Raw genomic sequence first — 18,431 nt, 5'->3', positions numbered from 1 at the left:
AACTGCTAAGACTCTTATTGTTGCTCTTATTCATTCTCATCTGGACTACTGCAACTCTCTTCTAATCGGTCTCCCTCTTTCCAAACTTTCCCCTCTCCAGTCCATATTGAATGCGGCAGCCAGGGTCATATTTCTGTCCAGCCGCTTCACCGATGCCTCCATCTTGTGCCAGTCATTACACTGGCTACCCATTCGCTACAGGGTCCAGTATAAACTCATCTCTCTCACCCACAAAGCTCTCCGCAGTTCTACACCGCCTTATATCTCCTCTCTCATCTCCGTCTATCGCCCTACACGTGCCCTCCGTTCTACAAATGACCTAAGACTAACATCCCCCGTAATCCGAACCTCGCACCTCCGTTTCAAAGACTTCTCTCGTGCTGCGCCAGCTCTCTGGAATGCACTTCCCCAGACAATCAGACTGATACCTAGCCCCGACCTATTCAAGCGCGCTTTAAAAACCCATCTCTTCAAACAAGCCTACCTGTTATGAACAGGTAATTCAGAACCACAATGGACCTTGAAGTTCAGAGCACACAAGGTGACCTGACATTTACCAAAAACATAGGACAAGCTCTAAAACGTGGAAACTCTGCTGACCACAATCCCTAATCCTAACACACCACACTAGAGGTAGCCGTGGATTGCGCCTAACGCTCCCTATGCAACTCGGCACAGCCTGAGAAACTAACTAGCCCTGAAGATAGAAAAATAAGCCTACCTTGCCTCAGAGAAATTCCCCAAAGGAAAAGGCAGCCCCCCACATATAATGACTGTGAGAAAAGATGAAATACAAACACAGAGATGAAATAGATTTAGCAAAGTGAGGCCCGACTTACTGAATAGACCGAGGTAGGAAAGATAGCTTTGCGGTCAACACAAAAACCTACAAACAACCACGCAGAGGGGCAAAAAGACCCTCCGCACCGACTAACGGTACGGAGGTGCTCCCTCTGCGTCTCAGAGCTTCCAGCAAGCAAGAAAAAACCAATATAGCAAGCTGGACAGAAAATATAGCAAACAAAAATAACACAAGCAGAACTTAGCTTATGCAGGATAGAGAGGCCACAGGAACGATCCAGGAGGAAGCAAGACCAATACTAGAACATTGACTGGAGGCCAGGATCAAAGCACCAGGTGGAGTTAAATAGAGCAGCACCTAACGACTTAACCTCATGACCTGAGGAAGGAAACTCAGAAGCCGCAGTACCACTCTCATCCACCAAAGGAAGCTTATAGACAGAACCAGCCGCAGTACCACTCACGACCACAGGAGGGAGCTTGGCCACAGAGTTCCCTCCTTCCAAACATTATCTGCATGTGAATCTGCACCCTACTATTCATCTGTTACCACACCCTCCATGCACACGATAACTGCACTTGATACTTGACTATTGCACTTAAACACACGGGCTGATGACCGGATCATGCAGCTTTATATGAAAATCCCTATTATAGTTGCCAGGCCTGTAAGAACAAGCACTTTTCTCCTATTGTGTCCCCCCATTTCTTTGGAGATTGTAAGCTTGTGAGCAGGGACCTCACTCCTAATGTCACTGTTTAAATTGTCTTAACTTGTACTGAATTTATTGTCTGTACATGTCCCCGTTTAATTGTAAAGTGCTGCGGAATATGTTGGCGCTATATAAATAAAAATTATTATTATTATAAGAAGTATTAGCTACCTCTTATATTCCAAATCATAAAAGGGGTCAAATTCTGCAGCAGGATGGTGCTCAATCTCATACATCCATCTCTACTACAAAGTTCCTCCAGGCAAAAAAGATCAAGGTTCTCAAGGACTGGCCAGCCCAGTCACCAGACATGAACATCATTGAGCATGTTTGGGGTAGGATGAAAGAGGAAGCTTGGAAGACAAAACCAAAGAATCTAGATGAACTCTGGGAGGCATGCAAGACTGTATTCTTTGCTATTCTTGATGACTTCATTAATAAATTGTATGAATCATTGTAGAACCACATGGATGCAGTTCTCCAAGCTCATGGAAGTGACACAAAATATTAAATATGACTAATAGCACCACAACTTCATTCACCAATGTTATGCAACATATATTTGTGTTTTAAGTTATTTGTTTGAATATCACATTACTTTCTGTGGGCGATAAAACTTTTGTCTTGCCAAAATCTGACCATTCTGTGTCCATTAACTGATCAATATTTCTGCATTGATGCCATTGTATTTTCTTAACCCTAACCACATTTTGGAGGGTTTTAGCTTTCAAAAGAATAATTTATACAACCAGTGGATGAATTTAACGTCAGGTTATAAGCTTTTATTTACATAACATGGATAAGCGACATAACTTCTGTCAGGGAGTGTATGCTCACATTGTGATTAGGCAGTCTAATCACAGGAGTGACTGCACTCTTTTCTTCCAAGAGTGGAAAATCTCTTTTAACCCCTTCATGACCCAGCCTATTTTGACCTTAATGACCTGTCCATTTTTTGCAATTCTGACCACTGTCCCTTTATGAGGTAATAACTCAGGAATGCTTCAAAGGATTATAGCGATTCTGAGAATGTTTTTTCGTGACATATTGGGCTTCATGTTAGTAGTAAATTTAGGTCAATAATTTTTGAGTTTATTTGTGAAAAAAATTGGAAACTTGGCGAAAATTTAGAAAATTTCGCAATTTTCAAATTTAGAATTTTTATTCTTTTAAACCAGAGAGTTATGCGACACAAAATAGTTAATAAAAAACATTACCCACATGTCTACTTTACATCAGCACAATTTTGGAACCCAAATTTTTTTTTGCTAGGAACTTATAAGGCTATGTGCACACGTTCAGGAATTCATGCAGAAAATTCCTGTGAAAATCTGGACATTTCTGCCAGATTTCCGCATGAAATCCGCATGCGTTTTTTTTGCGCGGTTTTGACGCGGTTTTTGCGCATTTTTTGCGCGTTTTTTTCCGGACATTTCCCAATGCATTAGACAGTGGGAAAACCGCGAAAAAACGCAAAATTAATGAGCAGGTTCATTATTTTTCTGCAATGCGTTTTTCATGCGGAAAAACGCACATCATGTGCACAGATGTTGCGGATTTCATTAAAAATGATAGGATGCTTAATGTATGCAGATTATTTGCGGTTTTATAGCGTTTTATAGCGCAAAAACGCTAAAAAAACGCAAATAATCTGCAACGTGTGCACATAGCCTTAGGGTTAAAATTTGACCAGCGATTTCTCATTTTTACAATAAAATTTACAAAACCATTTTTTTAGGGACCACCTCACATTTGAAGTTAGTTTGAGGTGTCTATATCACTGAAAATACCCAAAAGTGACCAAAAGTGACACCATTCTAAAAACTGCACCCCTCAAGGTGCTCAAAATCACATACAAGAAGTTTATTAACCCTTCAGGTGCTTCACAGCAGCAGAAGCTACATGGAAGGAAAAAATGAACATTTCACTTTTTAGTGACAAAAATGATCTTTTAGCAACAATTTTTTTATTTTCTCAAGGGTAAAAGGAGAAACTGGACCCCGAAAGTTATTGTACAATTTGTGCTGAGTACGCTGATACCCCATATTTGTGGGGAACCACTGTTTGGGCGCACGACAGGGCTCGGAAGGGAAGGAGCGCCATTTGACTTTCTGAATGAAAAATTGGCTCCAATCTTTAGCGGACACCAAGTCGCGTTTGGAGAGCCCCCGTGTGCCTAAATATTAGAGCACCCCCACAAATGACCCCATTTTGGAAACTAGACCCCCAAGGAACTTATCTAGATGCATTGTGAGCACTTTGAACCCCAAGGTGCTTCACAAATTGATCGTTAAAAATGAAAAAGTAATTTGTTTTCACAAAAAAATTCTTTTAGCCTCAATTTTTTCATTTTCACATGGGCAACAGGATAAAATGGATCATAAATCTTGTTGGGCAATTTCTCCTGAGTACAGCGAGACCTCACATGTGGGGGTAAACCACTGTTTGGGCGCAAGGGAGAGCTCGGAAGGGAAGGAGCGCCATTTGACTGTTCAATGCAAAATTGACAGGAATTGAGATGGGACGCCATGTTGCGTTTGGAGAGCCACTGATGTGCCTAAACATTGAAACCCCCCACAAATGACACCATTTTGGAAAGTAGACCCCCTAAGGAACTCATCTAGATGTGTTGTGAGAGCTTTGAACCCCCAAGTGTTTCACTACAGTTTATAACGCAGAGCCGTGAAAAAACAAAAAAACATTTTTTCCCACAAAAATTATTTTTTAGCCCCCAGTTTTGTATTTTCCCAAGGGTAACAGGAGAAATTGGACCCCAAAAGTTGTTGTCCCATTTGATATCCCATATGTGGGGGGAACCACCATTTGGGTGCATGGGAGAGCTCAGAAGGGAAGGAGCGCCATTTGGAATGCAGACTTAGATGGAATGGTCTGCAGGCGTCACAATGTGTTTGCAGAGCCCCTAATGTACCTAAACAGTAGAAACCCCCACAATTGACCCCATATTGGAAACTAGACATCCCAAGAAACTTATGTAGATGTGTTGTAAGAACTTTGAACCCCCAAGTGTTACACTACAGTTTATAACGCAGAGCCGTGAAAATAAAAAAAACTTTTTTTTCCACAAAAATTATATTTAGCCCCCAGTTTTGTATTTTCCCAAGGGTAAGAGAAGAAATTGGACTCCAAAAGTTGTTGTCCAATTTGTCCTGAGTACGCTGATACCCAATATGTGGGGGGGAACCAACGTTTAGGCGCATGACAGAGCTCGGAAGGGAAGGAGCACTGTTTTACTTTTTCAACGCAGAATTGGCTGGAATTGAGATCTGACGCCATGTCGCGTTTGGAGAGCCCCTAATGTGCCTAAACAGTGGAAACCCCCCAATTATAACTGAAACCCTAATCCAAACACACCCCTAACCCTAATCACAACGGTATCCCTAACCACACCCCTAACCCTGACACACCCCTAACCCTAATCTCAACCTGTTTCCCAACTGTAAATGTAATCCAAACCCTAACTTTAGCCCCAACCCTAACTGTAGCCCTAACCCTAACTCTAATGTTAAAATGGAAATAAATAATTTTTTTAAATTGTTTAATTTTTCCCTAAGGGGGTGATGAAGGGGGGTTTGATTTACGACTTTATGACTGTCAGCCGTCACACACTAAAAGATGCTTTTTATTGCAAAAAATATTTTTTGCGTTACCACATTTTGAGAGCTATAATTTTTCCATATTTTGGTCCACAGAGTCATATGAGGTCTTGTTTTTTGCGGGACGAGTTGATGTTTTTATTGGTAACATTTTTGGGCACATGACATTTTTTTGATCGCTTTTTATTCCAATTTTTGTGAAGCAGAATGACCAAAAACCAGCTATTCATGAATTTCTTTTTGATCGCGTGTTATTCCACTTTTTGTTCGGCGGTATGATAATAAAGCGTTGTTTTTTGCCTTTTTTTTATTTTTACGGTGTTCACTGAAGGGGTTAACTAGTGGGACAGTTTTATAGGTTGGGTCGTTACGGATGCGGCGATACTAAATATGTGCACTTTTATTGTTTTTTTTAATTATTCAGATAAAGGAATGTATTTATTGGAACAATATATTTTTTTATTATTATTTATTTAGGATTTTTTTTTCCACACATAGTAAAAAAAAAAAATTTTTTTACTTTTTAGGTTGTCCCTTTGGGGGCATCACATTTTATTGACAGATCGCTGATCTGGCACTTTGCTGCGCACTGTGTCAGATCAGCGATCACACAGGCACAGAAGGGACGCTTACCAGTGCTTGCTCTGAGCAGGCGCTGGTAAGCCACCTCCCTGCAGGACCCCGATGCAGCTCCGCAGCCATTTTGGATCCGGGTCTGCAGGGAGGAGGAGGTAAGAGACCCTCGCAGGAACGCGATCACATCGCGTTGCTCCAAGGGTCTCAGGGAAGCACGCAGGGAGCCCCCTTCCCTGCGCGATGCTTCCCTATACCGCCGGAACACTGCGATCATGTTTGATCGCAGTGTGCCAGGGGTTAGTGTGCCGGGGGCGGTCCGTGATCGCTCCTGGCACATAGTGCCAGATGTCAGCTGCGATAGTCAGCTGACACACGGCCGCGCTCCCCCCGTGAACGCGGCTGATCGCTCTGGATGTACTATTCCATCCTTAGGAAGTAGAGCCCACCCCACATGGACGGAATAGTACGTCCAATGGCAGAAAGGGGATAAGGGGGGTTTTTAACGTGCATTTTCAGTACAGATTTTTTCCCACTGTTTAGTATGAGTGAAATCTGCATCAAAAATGCTGAAAGAATTGACATGCTGCAGATTTAAATCTGCAAGTCAAAAATAAGCAACGTATGCACGAGACTTTGGGATTCTCATTCACTTTACTGGCACTAGGAAGTCAAATAGGTGTTGTGACAAATCTGCGGAGAAAAAAACACAACAAATCGGCGACAAATCTGGAAAGTGTGCACAGGCCCTAACACCACTCTAACGATAGAGATATATGTTGAAAGTGAAGCAGCCATTTAATAGTGCAATGTGTAAAATGAATACCAGTGCGGCCAGGAGTCAAATATATCTTGCCAAGAACAAACCGCAATGCATAATTTTGTGTGTGTCAAGACTCCAATGTATAGCCAGATGGAATGGCTGACTCAACCACTGTGAAGTCTGTGGATTCTACCTAGCAACATAATCCGATCTATCATTTATCCATAGATTATGTCCATTTCTGGCCTAGCTAAGTATAAGGTCATGTGAGCTGAATTACTGATCTACAATCTATTATAAAAGGGCTGAATTACTGATCTACAATCTATTATAAAAGGGCTCTACACATGATTTCTAATGGTGTGACAATAAAACACAAGAAAGCACTCCAAACTCATCAATAAAAGCCAGCAGAGATTCATAAAACTTCATGTTCGTCAGTTACATATAGATAAAAGCAGAATGAACAAAAATAAGGTCACATCAAGACCAGAGGAACCCAAAATTGGTTGGTGCATTCAGGATGGTAGCCTGCTTCTGGTCTGAAATGCATCGGCTGACTTTGGCTTTTCTCTTCTTCATATTCCTATATGTTCACACTGTGGTTAGCAGAATCAAAATAAACTAAAATTATTTTTATGGACGGCTGCCTTATTCTTTTGAGGGAATCTGACAGCTTCCTCATATCCCACAAACCGGGCCAATATTTTTATCTAACTTGGTATATCGCTTCCAACAAGCCCCTTTCTTTCAGTTTCTGTTAAAACATTTTTTTTAATGAAAAACACCATTTAATTGTTTTTTTTTTTCCTTCCACAACACAAATTCTCATTTTAAATAATAAAAAAAATCCTTCACCGTTTACTGTACTTGTTAGTCCCCTTAGGGAACCGGAAACTGATCATCCGATTGCTTGTGCTATACATAGCCACAGGCTGGCTTTCATAGGAGAATCGTAATGGCAGGCACAGGGGTCATCACAAAACCCTAGCTGTCGTTGCTTACATTTTAAAAATTTCAGAAAGAAAAACGGGCTGATGCAAAAGTTTGGACAGCCTTGGAGATTTGTGTGCTCATAACTTTGACCAAGGTTTCAGACCTTAATTAGGCTGTTAGAGTTTGTCAGGAAAGGCCGGGTATTGCAAATTTCCCAGTTTTATAAAAACCCATCCTCCTCTAACCTTGTGCCAAAACACAGCAGCCTTGGGTTCTTCTAAGAAGCCTAGAAGCCTGAAAATGGGAATGGTGGAAAAGTAAACAAGAAGATAGCAAAGCGTTTTCAAGTTGCCCTTTCCTCAGTTTGAAATGCAATTAAAGAATGGCAGTTAATAATGGAGGTCAAAATAAGATCTGGAAGGCCAAGCAAAATTTCAGCGAGAGCTGCTCGTAGGATTGCTAGAGAGCCAAATCAGAACCAGAAAGACCTTCAGAAAGATTTAGCAGACTCTGGAGTGGTGGTACATTGTTCTACTGTTCAAAGAAAGCTGCACCAATATGGCCTTCTTGGAAGGGTCATCAAAAGAAAACCTCTCCTGAGTCCACAACATAAAATTCAGAGTCAGAAGCATGCAAAAGAACATCTAAACAAGCCTGATGCATTTTGGAAACAAATCCTGTAGACAGATGAGGTTAGAATACAACTCTTTGGCTGCAAATGATTAAAGGTATATGTTTGGGGTAAGAAAGGGCATTAGGTGTTTTGTATGAATCACGGTTTTTGTGATTTACACTGAACACCTGACATAAGCGCTCTGTGAAGAACACAGGCAATGTGAACTGACCCTTATTCCGATATTTGGGAGGCAAAGTAAATAAACAGCAGTACAAGAATAGTTTTATTTTTATGCCGCTTTTCATGCGGTATAAGTGATAACACTGCTTTATTCTTCGGGTCGGTGCGAACAACAATACCAGATTTATAGTTTTTTTATGTTTTACTATCACACATTAAAAATGCTTTTTATTTAAAAAAAAACATTTTTTGTGCCACATTCTGAGAGCTGTAACGTTTTAATTTTTTTTGCAAACAGAGCTGTGTGAGGGTTTATTTTTTGCAGGACAAGTTGAAGATTTTTTTTGTTGCCATTATGGTGAACATTTTTCGATCACTGTTTTTTTTATGCTTTGCTACTTGGGGTGGATAGATTTGACACGTCTTTTTTAGGGAATATAGGGTCTATTTAGGGCTATTAGGGCCAGTCGTCGAGGAGCGGGGGCGCCTACCGCAGAAACTTAGGGTGCCAACCTCCGCTGTCAGGTAGTGATTGAGAATAGGCTACCAGACAGGGTAAGGTAGTTTGTATCTGACTTTCATGGGTTATAACTTGTAATACCTTTGTTGCATATATTGGAACAAACTTTTTTAGCTTTAAATATTAAAAGTTATATTTTAAGGATCCTTGTTGCGTTTTGTTTTTTTGGTTACTTTTAAACACTAAAAATATTAATATTTTACAAAAAATAATTTGTTTTTGCATCGCCATATTCTGAAAGCTGTACCTTGTTTTTTTGCCAAAAGAGTTATATTATGGCGTATTTTTGTAGGATGATTTGGCGTTTTCATTTATACCATTTTTTAAACATGAAAATAACTAGGGAACGAGAACAGAGCAACAGGGTGTTATTCAAAATTATGTGGTGATCAAAACTCCCACATGAGGTGTGGGCAATTCATCCATTGTCACTACAACTAGGGTATGTGCACACGTATTTTTTAGCTCTGTGGATTTTTCCGCAGCAAATTTGAGAAATCCGCAGGTAAAAGGCACTGCGTTTTACCTGCGGATTTACCGTGGTTTTTATGCGGATTTTGTGCGGATTCCACCTGCGGTTTTACACCTGTGGATTCTTATTATGGAGCAGGTGTAAACCGCTGCGGATTCCGCACAAAGAATTGACATGCTGCAGAATGTAACCCGCAGCATTTCTGTGTGGAATTTTTCGCAGCATGGGCACTGCGGATTGCCTTTTCCATAGGTTTACATTACACTGTAAACGCATGGAAAGCTGCTGCGGACCCGCAGCTGCAGATCCGCTGTGGATCGGCAGTAAAATCCGCAACGTGTGCACATAGCCTTAAAGTTCAGGAAACAAGAAAAGAAAACATTTAAAAAAGGGAAAAAAAATGTGGGGGAAAAAAAAAAAAAGATGCGAATGTGCTTACAAAAAAAAAACCCTGAAAAAGTGAAGAGTATTTGTATACATGTGTAAAATTAAAATGAGACGAGTCAAAAAATGATAGAAAGATGGTATTTTAATCTCTTTTTAAAACCGTGAATGGAGGCAAGAAGGTAAAAACCCTTTCCCGGGCCAGACTCAGAAGGGAAAATACCCAGATAAACTAATTGTTCAGCTTGTGATCAGAAATTCTTGTGGGCTAGACCAGAATTCCCCAGCTAGTGGAGGGTGAATTTGTACGGAGAGCCATTTAGCAGCCAGCACTGCGATAAAATTTGAATCTCCACCTTTACTATGTCACACAGTGCCGACAAAGTCAGGGAGAGGGATTCAAAGCATTTTCGCAGAGCTGGTTCCTATGAAGAGGATGCCAGCACTGAGACAACCCCTTGGAGGAAATGTCCCACCTTCTTACAGCTAATTGGACAGCTCAGTCCAATCAGCATTAACAGACCTACCTGAACTACTTAGCACAGAACTGTCTCGCACTTACTCGGTGCAACAGCAGAAGGAGAAAGGCTCACAGCGCAGGTGCTGGAATCGCTTCCAGTACTAGCGGAGTGGAGTGAGAAGTGGCTTCCAGTACTAGCGCAGTAGAAGCGGAGTGGAGTGAGAAGTGCCTTCCAGTACTAGCACAGTACAAGCGGAGTGGAGTGAGAAGTGCCTTCCAGTACTAGCGCAATAGAAGCGCAGTGGAGTGAGAAGTGCCTTCCAGTACTAGCGCAGTACAAGCGGAGTGGAGTGAGAAGTGCCTTCCAGTACTAGCGCAGTAGAAGCGGAGTGGAGTGAGAAGTGCCTTCCAGTACTAGCGCAGTAGAAGCGGAGTGGAGTGAGAAGTGCCTTCCAGTACTAGCACAGTACAAGCGGAGTGGAGTGAGAAGTGCCTTCCAGTACTAGCGCAGTACAAGCGGAGTGGAGTGAGAAGTGCCTTCCAGTACTAGCGCAGTACAAGCGGAGTGGAGTGAGAAGTGCCTTCCAGTACTAGCGCAGTACAAGCGGAGTGGAGTGAGAAGTGCCTTCCAGTACTAGCGCAGTAGAAGCAGAGTGGAGTGAGAAGTGCCTTCCAGTACTAGCGCAGTAGAAGCGGAGTGGAGTGAGAAGTACCTTCCAGTACTAGCGCAGTAGAAGCGGAGTAGAGTGAGAAGTGCCTTCCAGTACTAGCGCAGTACAAGCGGAGTGGAGTGAGAAGTGCCTTCCAGTACTAGCGCAGTAGAAGCACAGTGGAGTGAGAAGTGCCTCCAGTCTGGGGGTAACGTCAGTCCTGACATTACGCCAAGACTCCAGTCAAGAAAAAGCTAGTTGGGGTGTGATCAACTCCTTCAGAATCAGGAATGAGGTTGGTCACACACTGATGTTTGGTATCTAGGTAACAGTGCAGAATGCTGACAGTGAGTATATTACAAACCGTCAGTATGAATAATACTGAATGGCAGATACAATTGCCTAAATACGTATTTCTCTACCTGCAAAAGAATGAAGCATAAAGCAACACATGTTTAAAAGCCTCCTTACAACATCCTTCAAAAACTTGTTAAAGGGAACCTGACAGCTGCTTGTTCCGAGATCTCAATCTGCACATGCATCAACATCTAATGAAAGTCCAGGCACCGCAGCATTGCCCCACTCCTGCCGCCGGCAGCCTCCTGAAGTAGCGACCCTAACTCCTGTGAACCCGCACCACCGCCGCCACCCCCCAGGTAAGCGACCATTAAAAACAGGTAAGATGCACCACCATTTTATTTAAAAAAATATATATATATTCTCCTATTTCCCACCCCAAAATTCAGAGTGAGTCTTATATAATTCTTTATTGCAGTAAAATCTTCACGGCTCACGGGTGCATATACAGCAGAGTGTACAGGTCAAACGACGGCCATTTCGCGCTACTAAAGCGCTTCAACAGGTGTATATATATATATTTATATATATGCACACACACACACACATAAGTACACCTACCAGCCTCTCCCGACTGACGATCAGCAATCCACGAGCACCATTGATCTGTGCTAGTCGTACCTTTTCATAGAAAGTACAATTTCCTCTCATTACCATGGGGATACTGTTACTGAATCCACCATCTGGAACATCGGTTGGAGAGCAAAGCACAGATGTGGTCTGATCCTGAAGATGGAGCAAGGCCTAAAAGAACGATGACAAATACATGTTATATCATAGATCTAATGGAAAATAGAAGAATTACCTGGGTAGAAGGGCAAAATGAGCAATTGTAAGTGCACAGTGCTATATAAGGACTGCAACATATTAAGAGGGTAAAAATTTGGAGTGCTACCGATACAAATTTCTGCCCTATATTCTCATGTCAACATCTAAAGAGCACGTTTATTGATTAGTATGTGTTACTGAAAAAACTTGAATCATTACAGTTAAGTCCATATATATTTGGACAGAGACAACATTTTTCTCATTTTCGCTATAGACATTACCACAATGAATTTTAAACAAAACAATTCAGATGCAGCTGAAATTCAGACTTTCAGCTTTCATTTGAGGGTATCCACATGAAAATTGGATGAAGGGTTTAGGAGTTTTAGCTCCTTAACATATGCCACCCTGTTTTTAAAGGGACCAAAAGTAATTGGACAGATTACCGTATATACTCGAATATAAGCCGAGATTTTCAGACCACTTTTTTGGGCTGAAAGTAACCCTCTCGGCTTAGGCTAGGTTCCCATTGCGTTAATGTGACCGCACTAACGGACAGCGTTGCATGGCGAAATTAACGCCGTGCAACGCGTCTGTTAGCGCGCCTATTAACAGCAATGGGGACGCGCATCACTAGCGCGTGCCATTTTCGGCACGCGCTAGCGATGTGCCGGTGTTTTGTGGCGCGCCGCGGACGCTGCTTGCATGGTACCGCTCATTACAGTAATGAATATGGACTCCAATAGGGGTGGAGCCACATATTCATTATTGTAATGTGACCACTCACTACACGAAGAAGCTGCCGGCGCAGGGGAACAGACGTGCAGGGACCGCGCCAGGAGCAGGTGAGTATAACTCAGTGCATGATATCCACCTGCTCCCTGTTCCACCATCGGCGCCGCTGCGTCTTCTGCAGTGACGCTCAGGTCAGAGGGTGAGATGACGCGATTAGTGCACGCCGTTCTCTGCCTGAACGTCAGTGTAAAGGACGGGAAGACACAGCTGAAGTCGGCGGTGGAGCAAGGAGCAAGTGAATATGGCAAGTGCCAGGGGCCTGAGAGGTGAAGATGTGATTTTTTATTTTTATTTTTTTAATCGCAGCAACAGCATATGGGGCAAATATCTGTATGGAGCATCTTATGGGGCCATGTGCAGCGTTATGTGGGGGCAAATATCTCTATGGAGCATCTTATGGGGCCATGTGCAGCGTCATATGGGGGCAAATATCTGTATGGAGCATCTTATGGGACTATGTGCAGCATTATATGGGGCAAATATCTGTATGGGGCATCTTATGGGGCCATGTGCAGCATTTTATGGGGCAAATATCTCTATGAAGCATCTTATGGGGTCATAATCAGCATTTGTGCAGAATTGTACGGGGCAAATGTGTCTATGGAGCATCTTATGGGGCCATAATCAGCATTCGTGCAGCATTGAATGGGGCAAATGTCTGCATGGAGCATCTTATGGGGTCATAATCAACATTTGTGCAGCATTATATGGGGCATATTTTAATATGGAGCATCTTATGGGGCCATCATGAACTGTATGGAGCATTATATGGGGCTCCTGATTCAATATGGATTTTCAAAAACACTTAACCTACTGATGTCTCAATTAATTTTACTTTTATTGGTATCTATTTTTAATTTTGAAATTTACCAGTAGCTGCTGCATTTCCCACCCTAGGCTTATACTAGAGTCATTAAGTTTTCCCAGTTTTTTGTGGCAAAATTAAGGGGTCGGCTTATACTCGGGTCGGCTTATACTCGAGTATGTACGGTAAATAATTTTAAATAAAATGTTCATTTCTAGTACTTGGTTAAAAACCCTTTGGTGGCAATGACTGCCTGAAGTCTTGAACGCATGGACATCACCAGACGCTGTGTTTCCTCCTTTTTGATGCTCGGCCAGGCCTTCACTGCGGTGGTTTTCAGTTACTGTTTGTTTGTGGGCCTTTCTGTCTGAAGTTTAGTCTTTAACAAGTGAAATGCATGCTCAATTGGGTTGAGATCAGGTGACTGACTTGGCCATTCAAGAATATTCCACTTCTTTGCTTTAGTAAACTCCTGGGTTGCTTTGGCTTCAGGTTTTGGGTCATTGTCCATCTGTAGTATGAAACGACGACCAATCAGTTTGGCTGCATTTGGCTGGATCTGAGCACACAGTATATCTCTGAATACTTCAGAATTCATTCAGCTGCTTCTGTCCTGTGTCACATCATCAATAAACACTAGTGACCCAGTGCCACTGGCAGCCATGCATGCCCAAGCCATCACACTGCCTCCGCCATGTTTTACAGATGATGTGGTATGCTTTGGATCATGAGCTCTACCACGCCTTCGCCATAATTTTCTCTTTCCATCATTCTGGTAGAAGTTGATCTTGGTTTCATCTGTCCAAAGAATGTTCTTCCAGAACTCTGCTGGCTTTTTTAGATTTTTTTTTTAGCAAAGTCCAGTCTAGCCTTTTTATTCTTGATGCTTATGAGTGGCTTCCACCGTGCAGTGAACCCTCTGTATTTACTTTCATGCAGTCTTCTCTTTATGGTTAGATTTGGATATTGATACACCGACCTCCTGGAGAGTGTTGGTCACTTGGTTGGCTGTTGTGAAGGGGTTTCTCTTCACCATGGAGATTATTCTGCCATCATCCACCACTGTTGTCTTCCGTGGACGCCCAGGTCTTTTTGCATTGATGAGGTCACCAGTGCTTTCTTTCTTTCTCAGGATGTACCAAACTGTAGATTTTACCACTCCCAATATTGTAGCAATTTCTCGGATGGGTTTTTTCTGTTTTCACAGCTTAAGGATGGCTTGTTTCACCTGCATGGAGAGCTCCTTTGTCCGCATGTTTACTTCACAGCAAAACCTTCCAAATGCAAGCACCACACCTCAAATCTACTCCAGGCCTTTTAACTGCTTAATTGAGAATTACAAAACGAAATTGCCCACACCTGTCCATGAAATAGCCTTGGAGTCAATTGTCCAATTACTTTTGGTCCCTATAAAAACAGGGTGGCACATGTTAAGGAGCTGAAACTCCTAAACCCTTCATCCAGGTGCGGACTGCGGCTGAAATTCAGCCCTGGCATTTGAAATCACACAGGCCCATGTTGTCCTCGTCCCAAAGAACCAGATGGGATATATTACTAATATTACCCTGGATGGAGGAAAGAAAGATTTACTACATGACCAATATTTCAAATGATACCCATGGCATGTTGGGTAAGTGACGGAGTCAGTGACTTTGTGCTTCATCACAACTGTTAACAGTATGGGTGTCCTGAGAACATCGATTCTGTTAACAATGTAGCAGACAAAGCAGCCCACAACCAGACCTTGCCCTTCTGGCATTTGCCAGAATTGCCCAATGGCCAGTCCGGCCCTGCCTTCATCCAATTTTAATGTGGATACCCTCAAATGAAAGCTGAAAGTCTGAACTTCAACTGCATCTGAATTGTTTTGTTTAAAATTCATTGTGGTAATGTCTATAACCAAAATTAGAAAAATGTTGTCTCTGTCCAAATATATATGGACTTAACTGTATATCATACTTTCAGTTTGCTTGTGTTCCCTGTCCTTAAACCGTAGCATTATTGTCCCCAGTAACACTAATAGGCAAGTTATAAAGTGGTATTTCCATCATAGACATTCAAGAGATATCCACGTGATATGCCATACATTTCTGATGAATGCGGTTCTCATCTCCCAGGATCTTGGCGCCAAGACCTCCATCTGCGCATGCGCCGCCCCCGGCTGGCAGCCATTTTCCCAGAGTCCAGTCCACCGCATAGGAAACCATGTGACTGCGGGGGCTCTGCCGACATCTTGTGAAAGCCCAGAACACCCGCAGCGGCTCGGTGCACTGCACATCCAAACACCCCCTAATCCCAGTATGCGGCCTGCCACTTTTGCCTCCTCCAGTGGCGACCCTGGGCCCCCCTTCACCACAGCCACCACCCCCGTAAGCAATAAGACGCATGGATTATAAGCACCCCCACCATTTTATTTTAAAAAAAGTTTTCTTTCCAAGTTTTCTCCTTAAAATTTGGGGTGCATCTTATAATCTGGTGCGTCTTATAGTCTGCAAAATCCGGTATGTTACCAATGATACACAGATTCCAACAAAAAAACTAATGGGTGCTGTAAACTTCCATTGTCTGTAACAGGGAGAGCCAACCTAACTAAAATGGTTCTTATGCCAAAAGCCCACTATATTCTGTATAATGCCACAATCTGGGAATCCCCAGTTCCTTGATATGGAAGAAGGGGATTCACAGGGATAAGTTACAAACTTTGAATAAGCCTAAAACTAATGGTGGTTTAGCAATACCAGATCCCTTTCTATACTATATTTCTTCACAATTACAACACCTGAGAGGCTGGAACGGGGAAAATGTAGCACCTACTTCCTCAATGACCACGTTGAGATGGGAGCTACATGCTGGGAGCTAAAATGTTGGAGATTTTTGACAGCACGAACACCAAAGTTCGTGCTGTGGAAAAAAAGCCAAAGCTCTACTTAAAATAATAGGTGTCACTAAATTTTTATTAATTGATTAGGAAAAACTCAAACTACTTAAAACTTGCTAAATTAACAGAGTTTGATTTTTGGGATCGAAAGGATATCTGCACAATAACCCAATTATATAGCGAGGAGTATTTTAAAACATTTGAGATACCCAGGCAAGAATTTGATTTATCGAACAGCAGGTTTTTCCAATAATTTACAATGCGGCCGCAGCCACGCCGATGCGGTTCAAGCCAAATGTAATGAATTGACCCCAATGGTGTCTGCCTCTTTCCTGGATATGGTGGTGTCTGGGGGAGACACAAAAGGGGCGATCTCGCTATTTTATGTTTATTGGTATCTAGGCTGAGAGGGGGAGCCTAGAGACTTCGGCACTATCTTCAATGGAGCACGGTGACCCGCTCCACTGTGCAGGCGCCAGATTCATAAAACACCGTGGGGCGGGATCTGGGGCCTTGGCTACACGAAGGCCCAGTGACGTCACAACAGAGAGGAGGCGGCGCCCGGTGGGATGGTGGACGGCTGCGAGGCGTAAAAATCATACCTCCCTGACTCAATAGAGGTATGGCGCCAAATTTATAGAAGTGATTAATTCAGCATTCCTAGGGATGCTAAACAGAAGAGCCACCTTCACAGAATGCAGCCTTCGTGCTGCTGAAGGTGGCTCTTTTACTTAAAGGAAACCTGACACCCCCAAAATCGACGATGAGCTAAGCCCACCAGCATCAGGGGCTTATCTACAGCATTCTACTTACAGCTTTGGTGAGGTCATGAGGCAGGTGGGCCCATTCCGAGTTGAAAAGAATACAGTAATCTTTGGCACTGCCGCCACTTTTATCTGATGTAACATGAACCATCCCATATTCAGAAAGTACCTAAAGAAAAAAAAAAGAAAGGAGGACAAGCTCTGAGGAACGTGGTTACATTACAAGTGCAAGTGCTAAATCTAAGGAAAAAACATGATACAAAGAGTAACATTTCAGACAGATTTTCAATATAACTATAAAAATATTGTGAACAATTCCAGTTTCTATAATGAACCCTAGGGCACGCACAATATGCTGATGCATTCCGTTTCCTGCGGCTCGCCTGTCAGCGTTGCTGTCTAGACAGGGTCAGCAGAGGACGGGTTTTACTATCAGCTCTATTATATTGGTGCAATAGCAACACCATGTACAATTTACACAGATAAGGTTCTGCATGCATCTACCCCTCACTCCTTGCTCTTTCCCGAGGACTGAAAAAAATAAAAAAACATTTTTCTTAAGTCATATTTTAGCTACCATAAGGCTAAGTTTATACTAGGCATTTTTGCAGCTTTTTTTTCATGCGTTCTTGTGCAAATTTTCAGCTGCGTTTTACAGTACGAGCAAAGTCTATGAGATTTCTGAAATCTCATACACACACATTGGTTTTATTGTCATCGGGATTTTGTGCTTTGCAGTGTTTTTTGCACAATGGAGCATGTCACTTCTTTCAACGTTTTTCACCCACAGAAATGAATGTGTTTTTGTGCCAAACCTGATTCAATAGAATAGGACTTTTTTTTTTCAACACTAAACTTTATCAGCATGCACAAGAGACAAATCTAGCATGACAAAAATCGCAGAAAAAAAACCAAAAACATGCTTCTTTCCTACTAAGAGATCAGGTTTTCCTGTAGAAAAAATATGCTGAAAAAAACGCCAAATGTGAACTTACCCTAAAGCAGACAACCCGTTGGACATTTCAACCCCATTAATCAAAAGCAATTTTTCACCTTCCTGACCAGGTAACACTTTTCAAATCTGATCATTGTCCCTTTATGTGGTAATAGCCCCGGGAACGCTTCAACATATCCCGGTAATTCTGAGAATGAGTTTTTCCTGACACATTGTACTTTATGGTAGTACTTAATTTAGGTTGATATTTGCCTTTTTCACAAAAATGTAAAATAAATGTGCAATTCTCGAACTTTGAAATCCTATGCCCTTGAAACAGAGGGTCATACCACATAAAATAGTTACTAATTAACTTTTACATGTCTACTTTACACAACCATCATTTTTAATACATTGTTTTCTGCTAGAATAATAGAAGGATATAGGG

General features: G+C 42.2%; 1 protein-coding gene across 4 annotated transcripts in view; it reads right to left on the bottom strand.

Moving 5' to 3' along the window:
- The window catches only part of SPPL2B (signal peptide peptidase like 2B), a 98,000-nt gene that overhangs the window by 61,416 nt on the left and 18,153 nt on the right, over positions 1-18,431 (bottom strand). For all 4 annotated transcript variants that reach the window (XM_069740826.1, XM_069740812.1, XM_069740818.1 and 1 more), the window contains exons 2-3: positions 17,099-17,218; positions 11,601-11,783 (exon numbers count right to left, since the gene is read on the bottom strand). In XM_069740826.1, the coding sequence (XP_069596927.1) occupies positions 11,601-11,783; positions 17,099-17,218 (303 nt within the window). The remainder of the gene's footprint in view (positions 1-11,600; positions 11,784-17,098; positions 17,219-18,431) is intronic.

Source organism: Ranitomeya imitator, chromosome 1, assembly GCF_032444005.1.
Source record: "Ranitomeya imitator isolate aRanImi1 chromosome 1, aRanImi1.pri, whole genome shotgun sequence".
Classification (NCBI taxonomy): domain Eukaryota; kingdom Metazoa; phylum Chordata; class Amphibia; order Anura; family Dendrobatidae; genus Ranitomeya; species Ranitomeya imitator.
This window is presented reverse-complemented; position numbering and strand designations above follow the sequence as displayed.